At 36.4% G+C, this 17,177-nt stretch overlaps 1 protein-coding gene across 1 annotated transcript; it reads right to left on the reverse strand.

Annotated features, from left to right (window-relative positions):
- Window positions 1-263: 263 nt before the first annotated feature.
- On the reverse strand, window positions 264-17,074 carry LOC755543 (glycylpeptide N-tetradecanoyltransferase 2). Its single transcript, XM_030974139.1, has 12 exons — window positions 16,893-17,074; window positions 14,659-14,830; window positions 13,521-13,653; window positions 12,876-13,000; window positions 11,538-11,629; window positions 9,937-10,053; window positions 8,667-8,837; window positions 7,978-8,086; window positions 7,190-7,300; window positions 5,704-5,928; window positions 5,140-5,277; window positions 264-4,620 (listed from the first exon to the last, which is right to left on the reverse strand). Exons 1-12 carry the CDS (start codon window positions 17,000-17,002, stop codon window positions 4,600-4,602), a joined length of 1,524 nt encoding a protein of 507 aa, XP_030829999.1. The 5' UTR covers window positions 17,003-17,074; the 3' UTR covers window positions 264-4,599.
- Between the last annotated feature and the right edge of the window lie 103 nt (window positions 17,075-17,177).

A 17,177-nucleotide genomic window follows, 5' to 3' on the forward strand; every position in this document is an offset into this window, starting at 1 on the left:
AATGTTTCAGCACTCCAGGCGAGTATAGTACGTCTTGAGCTAGAGTCTAGTGATGTATTTTTCCAAGTTCATAATTCCTCATCGAGCATTCCTCATCGAGTTGGGAATTACAATCCTGTTTGATTAGAAGATCAATTGATTCTCTACCATCAACTTTTCTCTCACTTCCAAGTGCTATTTGATTTTCTGATGCACTAGACCAGTTTTCTCTCCAACTATTATTTATATTTTGTTAAAGATTAGAATTTCTTTGACACATATGATATGGTAACATTTATATTCAATTTAATTCATTTACAATCAAATTTCAAACTTTTAAATACATGGACATTTCATGTGTATATAATGACAAAACATAATTGCCCCCATCATACTCTATTAATAAGACACAAAGGCCTCTAATATGTAAGGATATTTAATGACTTATTCAACAAAGATATGCATAAATCATATTTTGTAATCGTGTAAACATTCGGTACATTAATCCTTACAGCTCCAATCAGGCAGTTTATTTTTATAATGCCCAAATTATAATATTGTTTAATATTTTTGGACTGAAAATAACTGTATAAGTTTGTAGACATGGTGGCACTGTAAGGATTAAATAATCTCAAATAAAATTATGGACATATTTTTGCAAATTACACAATCGTAATTACTGTCAATATTTGGATTTGCAAAAAGTACATGCCACTAAACATACCATGGGCAGAAAAGGGGAGAGAATAGTTAGATTGAAAAGTGCAGTGTGGAAGAAAAGATGAGTCATGGTAGAGGAGAAAGAGAAAGAAAGAGAAAGAAAAAGAAAGAAAAAGAAAGAAAAAGAAAGAAAAAATGTAGAAAAGTAGAAAGAGAAAGGAGAGCAAGTGTGTGAAAGATGCAAGGGGGGGGGGGGCACATAAAATGAATTTGCATTTGGAAATTAGGTGGTATGAATCTACTTCATTAAAAAAATACAAAATCTTCTTGAAACTTGGACATTTGCTTTCAAAAAGAAGCAAAAATTGGCTAATGCAGGTGGATAATTATGCAGTGACAATATGTATTTATCAACTTACCATTATCTTGAAATAAGATCTTACACATTGCAATCTTAATTTCTAAATAGCAATACAAAAAGAAAGACGTAAGAAAACAAAATTGAAAGCTGGGAGTACAAATATGAATTTCCATCAAACATTTAAAGGTTAATGCTGAAGAAGGATTCCTGATATTTTCTTCTAGGGTTGAAATAAGGGGAAAACATGAAAAGAAATGACAAATAGATACAGCTATAATGCTTGCCGCAAATGGAAAAAAAATAATCCACATATGCATTCCAGTAATTAATTTCAAACACTTTCTAATATCCTCCTAACTAATGCTGCACTGCATTTAAACCATGTTCTACACACATTCTCCTTTAAAACATTCAATAAATTTCTTTTCTTCTTCTTAATTTTCATATTCCACACATTCCTGAAGACGTGTTGTTTTTCCATCCATTGATCCGAGTCCATTATAATCTTAAAGCACCAATTCCCCCTCCCCCCAAGAGTATAAACACAAGAATTAAAAAAAATTGCCAAATATTACCTTGATTGAGATGATCTTCTATAGAAGGGGGAGGAAAGGGTACACTGCTTACTACAAGTCTTTGTGAAACACCCCCAGGACTCATCGTTATATCACCAATGCTTTATCTTAAATTGACTATGCTGATGATAAGAACTATTAGCAAGTCATCAACTTGATCATCATGATTTCAAAGTGATTAAGAAATCTATGTTGTGCTGCTCTCTTGCTTAATTGGGAGAAGTAGCAGAAGAATTGTTCAAAGCACCATACCCCTTCAATTAGTTTTAAAAGCAACTCAAAAGTAAAAAACAAAAACAAAACAAAACAAATTCAACATATCAGGATCATGTATTCTTACATTTACTTTTTTTTTTTTGAGTTGCAATCAAATGCAACTTTTTCATGCAATAGGACCTATGTCCTTTTCACATTAACATGTTCCCTCCTGAGTATTGTAACTACTGCTTACACCAGTCACCGCATCACTTTCAGAAATTGATCCACATGATCTGACATTGGTCAATGTTTTGGTTGGGGTAGGCCTACTACTACTACTACAATGTTTTGAATTTGAGTTGGATTCATGTCTTTTTTTTATGTTGTAAAAATTTATGATAGGAATTGATGATGATGATGACAATAATAATGATTGAAGTGATGATGTTGATGACACACATATGATGATGAAACCAAACAATGGGGATGAAAATGATGATGGATTTGGAAGAAAGAGATGACCCCTTTGATTTATGCCAAACATCATCATGTATGCATGAAAGTTGTTGATTACATGGACAATCATAAGTTAAAGATATGAGCAATGTTTCAAACCAGTTTGTTCGTTCGTGTCTCCTAAACTATCTACCTAACATAAATATAAGATCAAATTCCAAGTTCCTAAATTAAATCTTGATCTTCGGAGTGGTTGCTACAACCGGCCGTGTCAGACACGTTGCCCATAGGTGCAAGATAGGACTCTTGTAGTGTGCCCTGAACCAGTGCAATTCCTAAAGGGATCTGGTAGGCAGTCAAGGCTAGCAGTTTTGATTCACAAGACCTCTGACAAATATTTTACTGTCCGAAGGTTTTGTACCCGCTACTCAGTCCCAGGCCGTGGCCAGACTTGACTACAACACTGTTTTAAAACTGTATGTTTTGAAAGAATGTGTTCAACTTGATAGGAGCCTCATTTACAAGCATAAGTTTTCTTAGAGGTCCTGGCCTATAATGTAATTATGATACATATTTTGTTTAAATGCCAAATAAATTGAATTGAATTGAATATATCAGGAGCTCATTCTGCGCTCTATAAATGTATTATTATTATTATTATTATTATTATACACAAAGATATTGCCCACTCTTTTCAAGAAAATGAATAGTCATGTGAATGCATATAATGATAAATGTGTCATTCTGGCACACTGTACTGTGCATGGATAGCAAATTATATTTTGGCAAAAGACACTAATTGGATTGTATCACAAATGTACAAAAAAATCACAGAACTACCATTTTGAAATTCATTACATAACATAAAACACTTTCTCCACTTTTCAAAAGAATAACAGAATATTTCAGACACATTCAGTGCATGGAATATACATTTGTATAATGCAATGTTGAAAAAGATTTATTTTTCAATAGCAAGAAATTTTTGCAAATGATTTGTATCGATAAATTTATAATTTGATAAAATAATTTGGCATGATCAACAGATCCCCCCCATTATTGTAAACACAGGTAGAAAATATACATTCAAAAGTAAATTAAGTAATGCATAATGGAACACTTTTCGAAAGAAAACAAGAATTAAATACACTGTACATGGAGTGTATTTCTGCAAATGATTTATTTGGGTAACTCAATAATTGGATAAAATAATTTAGTGATAATCGACACATTCCCCCATTATTATAGACACAGGTAGAAAAGATACATTCAAAAGTAAATGAAGTAATGCATAATGTAACACTTTTTGAAAGAGAACAAGAATTAAATACGAGTACATGGAACTTATACTTTGGTAGTTACGGGGCAATCACCCTTATTACCATATACCCAATATGTGACTGATTAAAACATGGTACATAAAGTTAAAATAATTGTTTATCATACTGACTGCTCTAGATGCTACTGGTCTGGATACTTTAAAGTGGACAAGTTTTTGTAAAACATGGCTGCCCTTCCCCTTACAAATGGAGTACAAGTGTCAAGCTGTCCATTTGTAACAAAACTTAGTTCTGTCACAAAATAAAATTGAAGTCTTATTAAAAGGGGAAATTAGAGTGATTTGGATGGGATCAAGAGTTTAATCTTGGCATGCCATTAAGTCAGTGGACTATTTCGCCCAGTTGGTTGGGGCCCAACCATGACTGAATAGACCTTTTCGTCATGTAATCAAATTTAATGCACAATTTTTTGAGTGCCTAGTTACAAGTTGTTTCATTCACCTGTTACAAATAGTTATATTCTAATATTCAGAATGCAAATTGCATACATGACGTGTTGTTAGGTAGGACAAGCCATAATATACGTTCTGAATTTTGAAATATAATTATTCCTAACAGATGAATGGAACAATTTGCAACGAGGCACTGACAGATTTGTGCATTGAGTTAAGATTACTTTATGAAAAAGGTCTATTCAGTCCACTTTGAAGAATGCCAGGTATATAAAGGCAGTCAAAATGGTACTGCTGCTGCATATTACGACAGGGTTTATCTTGCACATAATACATCAATGGAATTGCCTACAGGGTTGTACAAAACACAAAATGGCTCGTCAAATGGCTGGATTCCATTTGGTCTCTAAAACCCCTACTACATATGATTTTCCAAAGGAAGTTGGTTGAATGTTCTTCAGACAATACAATATTTTGCCAACGATACCATGACCTCAATTGGCAGAACATGGGACCTCTTAGTAGCCAAGAAAAAAAGCAAAATAAGCTACATTGCAGTTGCCGTCTATAAAGGCTTGGGGTACACTCTAGAATTACCTATAATCTATTGATAGGATGTCACTATGGTCATCATTCCACTATTGTAAAACAAGGCCAATCTGTAAAAGAAACAGAACAAGAAAGAGACACATGGAAATAAACATGAAGTTCTATGCAAGTACATTTTATGCGATTTTGTACAAGTAATAATGGTACACATAACGGGTGAAGCTAGTTTTTACCAAGATACTCAGGAATGAAGGTAGCCTATTTAAAGTGCACTAATGTGTGGAATTGCCAATTTGGTGAGTGCACAGATCACATTTTACACATACAACCATTGTACTATGCACATGTTATGTACGCTTTGTGTGTTGTTTTCCTGTTGAGCATCAGCGGAAGGGGGACAAGTACAGAACTAAGAACAAAGAATAAAAACTAAGTTTATCCAAAAGAAAGTATCATTGACGGTGAATGACTCTCCTTCATGCTTGTAATTTTGATGTTGTTGTCGTTTGTTTGAGAAAAGAAATGCTGCAATTTCAAAAGAAGATTTGCAGAGTAAGATTCATTGTTTCTTCGTCAAATGCATATATCATAGGAAAAGCCTTGCAGAATCAAGTGATAATTTGACTTACTTCTTGAGGTTTCATGGTAGGACATATCCAGTTGTATATGTAGTATTGAAGGTTGCCGTCTCCAATGCCAAACTTGAGCTTCTCCAAGAACTCCTTGTTGTCCATCAGATCCAGAGCATTGAATACATCAAAGTCCTCCTACATGATCAACATCACAACAAAAAGAACATATTTAGGAATTAGAAAATTACTAGTACAGTGAAACCTGTCTATAAAGACCACCCTAGGGAGACAAGAAAAGAAAGTGGTCTTTATAGGCAGGTGGTCTTTATGTACAGGTTCCTTTAGTACATGTTTCAATAAGAAACCATATTTTAGGGAAACAAAAAAATTTGGTCTCTGTAGACAGGTGCACCTTCTATACAGGTGGTAGCTAAAGCAGGTTTGAATGTATTTTGACATCAATTATCAAGAGAATTAAACACCTTTATCCTATGATGATTTGATAATAGCCAAATGCTGTGTTAATAAGCCACTTTGGGGACAGCACTTGTACAAAAGAACCCGTTATATGAGTACCGGTATTGGACCATTCAGGTGATGATGCTTTAGATAAAAACATACCTGTTTTGCTAGGGTGAGAGCATCCAGCATGAGCGTCTCCCATGTTGACCTTGTGGTGACATTGTAGAAGGCGTAGGCGGCCTTGAGCTGCTTGTGGACTGGATGGTGCATGATGGAAGAAGGGAGGGTGTAGAAGCTGATCATGTCCGTCAGGACACCGTCCACCTCTGCCACGTACGCGCTGACGATGTTTGGCCTCGGGGTGAACCAATGCTTGAACTCCTCCTACAGTCACCAGGATGAATCAATCAAAGTGGATTATACAGTGGAACCTCATTATTATAAAGAGCTCTTTATAACTTTGCCATTAATGGTAACTTCTATGCAAACCTGGATTTGTTGGCTGTTGATATTGATGGCAAATTTATCATTAGGCCAAAACATGGGTCGGTCGGTCAGAAATCTTAAAAAAAAAAAACACTTTTAAACTTTTTTATAATCCCTATAATTAACAAAAAAAAACTTCATAAAGAGCCGATCGTAAATTTAAAGATTTTTGCGTCGGTCGCGAAGGACAATACAACACCATTTTTGTTTAGGCCTTAATGGTCACAGTATTATGCAACAGGCCCTGATATAACAAGGTATCTGTTTTTATAATCTTTGTTTTTTCTACCCTGATATAACAAGGTAATTTCCAAGGTCCCAAGGACTGAAGTCTGTTCTAAAATAGAAAATTTCTCAACCACAGGCCCTCTCAATGCACTTCACAGTTTTCTATACATACAATCTACAGGATATATTTATCAACGAAGCAAGATTTTAGTACTTTCTTAAAGGTAATACAAAGGTTTGGGAAAATTTTGAAAATTGGGCAGATAATGATTCTTTACAATTTTGATATATTTGGATGCCCCTGTGGATGTATTATAAGCACTCGAAAATTAAGCCCCTAAAACACTTCTGCTTTTGAGAAAAACTGAATATAACAATTTCAAATAGCGCCTATGGTAATACAATGGTAGCTGCGACCATGAAAATCTCAGAATACGTAGATGTGATATATAATTTTCAAACGGGGATAGCTGATCGGTCGATTTTAGTCAAGAAACATTGTTTCATAGCTTTATTAATATATTGACCTTTAGAGAGAGCCATACAACATAAAGAGTTTATTATTTACAATTTCATAAGACTCGATTTCAACCGCAACAACGATCACTGAATATTGTAGGATCGCATATGCTTCCAATATGTTCATTTGAACCAAATTCATGACCCCATACCAAAACTTTGTATTACCTTTAACAACTTTGACACCTAATGTGGAAAATAATGTAATGGGAGAGAGTTCCAGTTTGGACCTCCTCAAACAAGTCATAAAATGAAAATGGATGCAGTGTGCAGACATTTTTGCCTTCTCTACTCGTGTATGTGGTATATTTGTTTAGGCTCCGAATCAAAAGGAATTGAGCCGAACCACAAAATGTGGGATGATTGTCGAAAAAGGTTTAGAGTAAAACTAATTGTTACACGTCATACTTACAAGATCAAAGACTGGTGCCAGTTTGAACTTGTCAAGATAATCTGAGAGGAGTTTGTGACATTTCTCCATGTCCTGTGGCTGGATGGGACGCAGCCCAGGCGTTTTTGTTTCCTACAAAGAAAAGACGATCAAAGGAAACGTGTTAACATGAAAACCAAACATGGACTCTACGGAGACGCAGCCCGGCACTAACGACCTTTGGCAAGACGTGAATCTACATCTGCCACTCCCCAGGTGTTTAACACAAGGTATAAACAATGATTAGACGTGTGCTAGAAATTAAAACTTATTTTTCTATTGAATAAAAATATTTAAAAAATCACTTTGTGGACTGTCATTCTGAATTGAAATGAAAACAATGATTCCACCAAAATCAGAATACTTGGCAGGTATGTATGTACATTCTTCAGGACTATAATAATCCATAGAAAACACTTTGTTAGTAGCAGAATTGCGCAAATGAATGGACCGAATGGATATACATCCACAGGAAAACAAGATTTTGATGATTTGATTTTAATCTTTGATTACAACTATACAACACATATCTCTCTCTAAATCGTCCAAATTGTTAAAAGTTACGAAAGTACAGTAACTTCACTATTTGATAAATGAAGGCAGTTTTGAAATTTGACCCAAATTTGTGTTTGCACTTTTCTGCCAGGACATAATGATATACTTCTCATGTCTTCTCATAAATTATCTGAAGCAAAATATTGGAGTTTATACCATTCATAATACTTCAGGTAAAAGCTTGAGAATGTGAGAGGACATTGTGTAGTACCTACCTCTGGAAGTTTGTAGAGTTTAATCGTCCTCTGTAGCGTCATGTTGCGACCTATATGAGAGAACTTGACCTCTACTAGCTTCTTAGGGTTTAGTGATCTATGCCAGTATCTGAAGAAGGACACAATTGGTTCAAAATGTCAGACAGTATTAACCTGTTGACTACTGAATGCTCTCATACACATAGACTTAATACAGGAGCCCCCCGGTTCCAGTTGGCAATGGGCTAAAGAATAGGCAATACGATATGAAAATGCAGAGATGCCAACTTCTTGAAACACACAAAAAAGACTGAATATCCTAAAAAAAATTGATTTTCACAAAAACCTGACTCTACCACTGGCCCATAAAATGTTTCACGGGTAAGAAAGGTCAAGTAAACTGTTTGCTCTTTCATTAACATTTATTAAGAAAATTGTAAAGCAAAGTTCTTGTCAGGGTTGCAGGGATTCCGTGGTTCTTTAATCTTTTTTTTTTTAAAGATGAAAAATCGTATTTCAAAAGGTGATATCATATTATCGTATTTCACTCTTATTATCATACTAAATACGATAAAATCGTTCTCGTTGGCATCTCTGAAAATGGTCTATCAAAACACTGAACATCTCTGTTGTGATAAACTCCACATGTAAATATAAGTGGTGCAGTGGGGCTTTAAAGAAGAGATAGAATGGCTGTCTATTAAACTGACCTGCACGTTGAGACAGGCTTGGGAAGAACAACGCCAGCTGTGTAGACGGCCTGGAATATACCCTGGAGATGGACCCTCCTCGTGATCTCACGGATGAGTACAGGTGCAACACGCTTTGACCTCAGCTTCTTGTGAACACACAGAAAGTTGATTTCTACCATTCTTACAATTCTTCGCGGAGGAGAAGAAAAAAATATAAAGAAAGGTTACAAGAGGAATATGGATCCGTTATGCCTCTAATCTATGTTCAATTAATCCATGATCCTTTTCCCTTTGACATTTATAGAAATCTATAAGTTTCATTCTCACAGTACATAAATTAAGTGCTCATTACAGCAAAGTTTGGTTAAAATTGTATCAACATTATCTAACAATATATACTATCTTTGTACATGTTTTGCGGGGTAAAAATTAAGTGAATTTCCTAAACGGATAGTAGCCTGCCATTTGCTGAACCTACCCGGGCATTTAATAAACAAAGAATCATGGGTAATGGCAAAAGATACATTGAAACAAGGGAAACGCTCTCGGCGGTCTCGCCTGCATTACGCAATTCGGTATGATGAAAAATTGAGGCTGGAACATTATTTATAGGCAGGGTGGCCCATTAGCAGGCCCCAAAAAATGAAATCCTCTGAATATAATCAGCATTTTGAAGTGAATATTGACTAAGAATCATGAACAAATAACAAATATTAATTAATTAATTTATTTATTCTCATTTTAAGTTGTGAAAACATAATCCAAGTCTACTGACCTAAAATGACCTTTGACCTTGTGACCTGGAATTTGTGTCATATGATTTGTGATACTTGATAACCCTTGGGTACATGTACAAGTTTCATGGAATTTGAACAATCAATTTTGAAAATATGCTAAAAATTCAAAATCTTGATGTTGATGCCACAACAAAGTCTAAGTTTGTTGACCTAAAATGACCTTTGACCTTAACTTAGTGACCTGAAATACTACTCACATTATTGGGGATACTTGATAACCCTATAGTCCAATTTTCATTGACTTAGAACTTATACTTTCAAAATTATATCAAAAATTCCAACACTTAACCTTAGGTTAAGTTTTTGATGTTGACGCCGCCGCCGCCGCCGTCACCGGAAAAGCGGCGCCTATGTCTCGCTTTTTGCTACGCAGGCGAGACAAAAACAAATGAATATACCCTGGCAAACTCTTCATTACACATTGAACGCTTAGCCCAAGATAAACTCGGGCTGGGGTAAAAAATCAAACTACATGCGATGGGTCAACTTACTTGCCATTGACCTTTATCCTTGCCGGTACAGCACTAATGAACCCAACTAGTTTCTTGTTTGCATCAACCCGTACTGTGCAGTGCCATTCCCTTAACCAACCTGGTGGCGTTAAGGCCCTGGAAGAGAAAATATTTAGTACACACCACTATTAAATCAATTACAGTTTGGTGTTAAAAATGTCTTCATCATCCTAGAATACAAAGTAATTAAATATTTATTTCATGGTATTTTCATTGAGAAGCTGTCTTGCAGCCGTAAAGTTAATTTGTACAATTTTTTGTACAGATAAAAATAAAATGCAAACAAGAACACATAACAGGAGCAAAACAAACATGTGACGTAGTTAAAGTGGTAAGCGATTTAACATGGTAAACGCGGTCTATAATGAACATAATTAATATAATGTGGTACTCCATACATGAATGTTTCTTCTCCACATATTTCTGAGAACTCTTCTATTTGGTGTCAATGTTTTTATTAAACCTCTGGAGCACAAAATTAAATGTAGACAAGTGTCAAGGCTGATCAGCTAAATCACAGATAATAATATTCATTGCGGCCTGAGCTTGAAATTCATATAATCACCTAAAACTTAAATTTCCAAAGTGTATTCCTCAAGTTCTAAATAAGGAACAAATGAATGAAGTCTGGTTTATTATTTTTCAATTACACAAAATATATGTTAAAGAAAAAAAAGGAAAAATTGTTTATTTTAACCAGGGAGGTGAAAGAAAGGAGTGGTAACTCTTGTCATTTATTCATACGCGTTCATGAGTTCTAAAGCGTATAACAATGGGATGTGTAACATTCCACTTGGCTTTGAAGTTCCATGCTCCGAACCGGGCTTCCACTGCCGGGGAATTTTGGAGGCCATGCATCAGTTTCACATTTATTACAAAATATCAAATTACCGGCAACATTTCTGTGTAAATTATCAACTTTATATGGGGAATGTGATGGGAATGGTGCATCAAACAATTTTTCCAATTTAAAACTCTGCCCTTCCTATAATTTGTGTGCCAGAGTTCGTAAAAGAAAAATTAGATCCTGACAAAAACTCAATATTTTAGGATAATGCTCTAATTTGTGCGTGTTTTAATGCCCTGTTATTTAATCCATGATATACAATCTTCGATAACTATATAACTATAAGTTTTCTAATGCATGTTTTCGCGTGTTTTTGGAAACATGTTGGAAAAAGGATGAAATTACACAAGTTTGTGTTCGCTTGTTCTATTCATTACACATTTAACAATGATGAGAAATCATTGAAAGGGACAGCGAACAGTTGCTGTGATACCATTTCTGATGTAGGAATTCTAAATCCTGATATTTCATGCGCTCTTTTATCTCACCACCTGGTCAACAGTTGCAGATTAGCGCATAACATTTTGGCGGCTTGGAGCATGGGGTCAAAGGAGAGCGGCTTAATTCCAGTCCTTCTCTATCACGTCCCTGATTTCAACAGTGTAAATCTTTATAACCGGCTATGGAGCTTTAAAAAATAATTTTATTAAGTCAAGGCTGATTAGCTAAATCACAAGGTTATGTATGTTTCTTCATTTTTATTATTAAAAAAAAAAACTATGAAAAAACTTACCACTGAAGAAATTCGGCAGAGTAATCAAAACGGAACATATTGTCATCATCTTCAACATAATTTTCATTCAAGAGGTTGTATAATTCTCTGAGCTGTAATAGTAGATAAAATAAGGGAAATGTTATATCAACTTCATTATATGCACATGTATCAAGGACTGACCTAAAAGACATACCTGTGGAAAATACATGTACTGTTTTGCAAAAAAACAAAAAAACAATTGATGTGCTCAATATACATCCACATACATGGAAATCTAGACATGAAAGGTACTGTCAAATATTACACATAATTCCTCTACAAGTTAACTAATACTAGTAAAGTACATTGTATTGATTCATAAACCTTTTAATTTGGGCAACTCAAATTGACTAAGTTTTTGCAATGGAGAAATGAAAAAGCTCATATTAAATTCTCATTTCTTCATTTCTATTTGGAAGGTAGGATAGAAGCAATTTATCATGAAAAGGATTATTTTTGAAGTGCTCTCCTACAGTATATTCTCAACTTGGACCCGATTTTGATACCACATGTGTGTTTTATCTAACCCTGTAAGTTGGGGCTCTGATCAGATCAGAAGATCGGAGCGACACCCTCGCACCTTTGATCGGTATCGGATCGGAAGATCGACAAAAAAAATCGGCTGATTTTTTTTTTGTGACTATCAAATGCTCAAAAAAAAATCATGGCTGGGATTATTTTGTCATTTAGAGTTGTTGTAGACCATGTTTGTTGATATTTAGTGCCTTTTCATGACTTTGAAATTAATAATGCTGGTCTAAGAGCAGAGGCAAAACATGCGGGCCGCCATCTTGGATTATAATGTAGGTATTTTTTTTTTTTTTAATGACTTTGAAATTAATAATATTGATAATATATTCATGACAAATTTCATGCATACTTTTTAAACAACGGTTGTTCTTGACAACCTGAAAACTTGCCCAAGGATTGCCTGACATAATGTATGCCGACTGGATTCCGAGTATCACAGTTCATTCATTAATAACAGGTTAATGGATACCTCGTCACTAGGTCGCCAGGAAAGAAACATCCATAAATTTGAATCTGAATTCTGAATTTAATTTAATTACTTAGTCTGAATTTTGAATTGAATTTTGGTCCGCGTTTTGTGCAATTTGTGTTATCCATGTTCAAATCAATTGTATTATTCTGTATCGATCTGTATCTTATTGATGTTTATAGTCTGTAATTTTGTAATGACATGCAAACGAAACAAATTTCCAATAATTGGACAATAACAATTGAATTGAATTGAATTGAATTAAAACCATTCTATTAAGTCCTACTTGGGTCATAAGACTAGCGTCATAAACTTACCTCCACTTCACTATGTATATCTAGAGTATCCCATGAGAATCCCTGTGGTAACGAGTAGGGCTCCTTCCTAATATCAGTCTTGTCTGCTTCAACTGCTTTATTTACTTCAACGGAAACGGTCTCCTCTATATTCATAACAGAAAAAGAAATACAAAGTATGCTCTCATCTTTGGCTATGTAAAATCCCATAAAAGAGTTATATGTTAAAGCCTATCTGCACTAGTTTGGCCAGGAAGGATGAGACCTCCCTGCAGGGTCACTGACAGGTGGTCATCTCATCAAATTAGCTCTCAATTACCATAAGAAAAAGGGGACCATGGGGGATCAACGGGTACCGCTTAGGCATTGTTGGCTATTTAGAGGGCGCAAGTAGCTACAGGTAGTGCAGTCCTGCTTTATAAAGACTTTTCAATAAATATCAGGTGGTGAGAAAATTACCAAGGTACACATGTGATAATGAATAAAACTTTGTACATCCAATAAAGAAATGAATACAACTCTTTATGTAAGATGCAAGATGGTAAGATGGTTTGTTCTACCATCCCTTCAAAAACATTAAAAAATGAATGAGTTAATGTATGCTAGTGATATATGATTAATGTTAAATCTAACAGTTCTCAATTTATAATCAGAGGAGTTATTTACCCAAACTTGGAACAGGCTGTGTTTCCCAGAAGTTGTAGGTCTTTTTCTTGGCTTCATCCATATTCTTAGCAGGGCCCTGAGGTACAAACAACTCCATGGCAGCTTTTAACTTTGACATGGATATTTGAGGATTCTGAAAATGATAAAGGAGTATAAAAAGTATCATTACCATCATCAACACCATCACCACCACCACCATTATTATCATCCTCATCCTCATCATCAACATCATCATCATCATCATCATCATCATCATCATCATCATCATAATCCTCATCATCTTCTCCATCATCATCATCATCATCATCATCATCATCATCATCATCATCATCCTCATCATCTTCTCCATCATCACCACCACCATCACCATCATCACCATCATCATTGTCACCATCATCCTTATCACCATCATCATCATCATCATCATCATCATCATCATCATCATCACCATCACCACAACCACCACCACCACCACCACCACCATCATCACCATCATCTTCATAATCGTCATCATCATCACCACCACCACCATCAACACCACCACCACCATCAACACCACCACCACCACCACACCACCATCAATCATCATCACCATCACCATCACCACCACCACCATCATCACCATCATCTTCACCATCATCACCATCATCATCACCATCATCTTCACCATCGTCATCAACATCACCACCACCACCATCAACATCACCACCACACCACCCCCACCACTACCACACCCCCATCAATCATCATCATCATCATCATCATCATTATTATCATCATCACCGTCATCATCACCATCACCATCATTATTTTCATTAACATTATTACTCACTTTTTTATACCCAGGCCTAACCTAGTTTCCCCAAATTCTCATGAGATTGTCTTCCTATGCTGATACATACGTATAAGTACTATTAGGTGGCTCTTTAGACATCGTGATAACGAGGCTAAATCCTGTAATTTCAGAGAAGTGACCTCTGTGACGGTTGATATTCAGGTCATTTGGGACATGTGCTAACCGTGAACTGGTCTATTGGTGGGCAGAGGCATACAAATATAAAAATAGAGATGGAAACAAAAAGAAAAACTTTTGAGCCTACAATAGACTTTAGACCAGATGATTAGAGGAAGGAATTACCTGACTTAGCCGGGCATCAATCTGGTCCACCCCTCCTGAGGCACCCCCTGAAGCCCCATCTCCCTTCTTCTTTTTCTTCTTCTTCTTCTTCTTGTCTTTCCCTCCATCATCTGCTCCGCCTATTGCTCCTTGCTGACTGGTTGAAGGTTGTTCCTCTAAATCATCGGCAGGACTAAGTATAGGGAGAGAGAGAGAGAAAAAAGAAAGAAATTCTGAAATTCATGATGAGAATGAGGTGTTCACTATATCTTTGTGCTAATGTGTTTTAACACTTTCATTATTTCATGAAAATTCAGACTCAGGGTGAAATATGTTAGACCTAATGTAGTAAGGATGTGCACAACAGTGTAATGAGGTACCCGAGTACACAATTGGTGGTTTTATGAGCGCAAATTTCGAAAAAGGGGCACGTCCAGTTGGAAAAAAAGGGCACGGCCTTTTTGGCCGTGAATTTATCTTTTTTGGGGAGGGCACCACGGCCAGTCATAGGGGCATCGACGGCCTGGCCGTCGATGGCCGTCGATTAATTTAAGGCCTGTGTACTATTCTGATTACATTTTTAATTCAAATATCAAACAAAAATGGTGAAAAACGATCGCAAATTGAAAATAGAAAAATCGTTCAGACACCCTAATATGACACCTCATTTATTGAGTTTCACCTTCAGGATCACAAGCCCCAAAGGTTTGAATTTCAATTTTTTTCATAAAATCATTGACCAATTTTCATGGTCGCGCAATGCACGTAGACTGCTTAAGGATGCGTGCAATCTCTATGGGAAGTATTTTAGCACACAACATCGGGTGCGCGATCAGACACCCTACTTGAGTACTTCTATTGAAAGTAGTTAGTTCTGGAGTGGACTGGTACTTTAAAGTAGACGGTGAAGTAGGCCTAGGATTATACTTTTTTAAATTTTCTTACGCGGAATCCATTTTTTGCCTAGCCAGCGGGCAGTTCGGTAACCCGAAACCCGCAGAGCAAGAGCGGCGATGAAAAAAAAACGTCTGCAAATATCGGACCAGCCCCCCTACCGACTGGTTCAGTTCAGCAGCCTTTCCACGCTCTTATTTTAACACTATCACCAACACCAACCAACACTGTAGAGTAAAGGAGCCCGTTTTCGGCCACGTAAGACAAAATCCTATTTTTAGGACTCTTTACTTCCTATTTATTATCATTTCTTGTTCAAATCATGAAGCAAATATTATTATTATTTAAACAAAAAAAGAATCCCAGAAAAAAAATCACGAATTGCCATGACAATATTCATTTCAATTTTCACTGTTTTGGAGCCCGTTATCGGCCGAGCGTTTCAGTTTACGGCCGCATGTACAAAGTCAATAGGAAGCGCTCGCGCGCGCCGTGCGTTTCCGCGCTGATGTACAGCACAAGCGGGCGGAGCAGGTATCCCACGCCGGAGCTCCCTGGTGCTCGCCTGGCCGAAGACAGGCACAGCGGTGATCGGAAGTTGGAATCTGAATTAGACAGAGATATCGTGTGTGCGTCGCGGTGTGCGGCTGCATTGATTTAATTACATGCGATGACATACTTTTGAGCTTGCGACTAGCCCAAAATCGGGCTTTAAATCTGAAAAATACTTGAAATAAAGCTCATTTTATGGTACCCATATTTCTTACAGACACGCGTTAGATACTCGATTTTTCAGATTTGGGTAGCGGAACCAGCGATTACATCGCTAAAATGTGATATTTTAGGATATATTTTCCATTGCAAATGTGGTTCTTCAGTGACACTGGCATGGTATGGTATGTGTGGGATATGTGTTATGCTATTATGCGATGTATTTTAGAGTGATTTTACCTTGCATCCAACCAATCGGCCGAAAACTGGAGCTGGCCGATTACGGGCTCCTTTACTCTACTTGAAATCACTCATTGGCATTGCTCATGAGTCATAGGGACTTCATAGGGATGCGCGTGCGTGCAATCTCTATGGGAAGGATTTTATGACACAAAATTGGGTGCGCGATCAGACACCCTAACCATATCTCCACGCTGAAGCTAAGTTAGGGGTCAAAGTCTGGATACGAAAGTAGATCTACAGACGTTAGCGCCAGCGGCTGCTCTGTCATGATCATCATGACTGTCGCTGGCTGAGCTCAGCTAAGGCTAAGCGCACATGTGCGGTAGGTTACTGGATATGATGCCAATCCCATATTATGTTATCAATATCTGTTTAAAATTAGCACACCCTCAGCTGTTTCCTCTTACCCTATTTTAGTTTGCGCTGTACTGCTCCCTTCAGTAGCGTTCTTTTCTCCATTTGTAGCCGTCTCGTCGCACGTACCTTCATTTTTTGGTGGGTCCATGTTCTCCGCCATGTTTGTTTCAACCAAAACGTGTTTTGTTATTTAGTTCCTTGACAGTTCTATTTCCGAGTATTTTTATTTTAAAATTCTGCAATTAATATTTGATAATATTTTAATAATTTGTATTAATACATACATTACGGAGATTCTATGAAATTATATTATACTTATTTTAAATACACAAGCT

This window comes from Strongylocentrotus purpuratus, unplaced genomic scaffold (assembly GCF_000002235.5).
Source record: "Strongylocentrotus purpuratus isolate Spur 01 unplaced genomic scaffold, Spur_5.0 spur5_contig_866, whole genome shotgun sequence".
Classification (NCBI taxonomy): domain Eukaryota; kingdom Metazoa; phylum Echinodermata; class Echinoidea; order Camarodonta; family Strongylocentrotidae; genus Strongylocentrotus; species Strongylocentrotus purpuratus.

Coding starts and splice junctions, on each gene's coding strand:
- LOC755543 (XM_030974139.1), bottom strand. CDS start 17,002: ATGGCGGAGAACATGGACCCACCAAAAAATGAAGGTACGTGCGACGAG. Junction 8,838..9,936: donor AGGATAAAGGTCAATGGCAA/GTAAGTTGACCC, acceptor TCCTCCGCGAAG/AATTGTAAGAATGGTAGAAA. Junction 4,621..5,139: donor CTACCATGAAACCTCAAGAA/GTAAGTCAAATT, acceptor TTTCTTTTACAG/ATTGGCCTTGTTTTACAATA.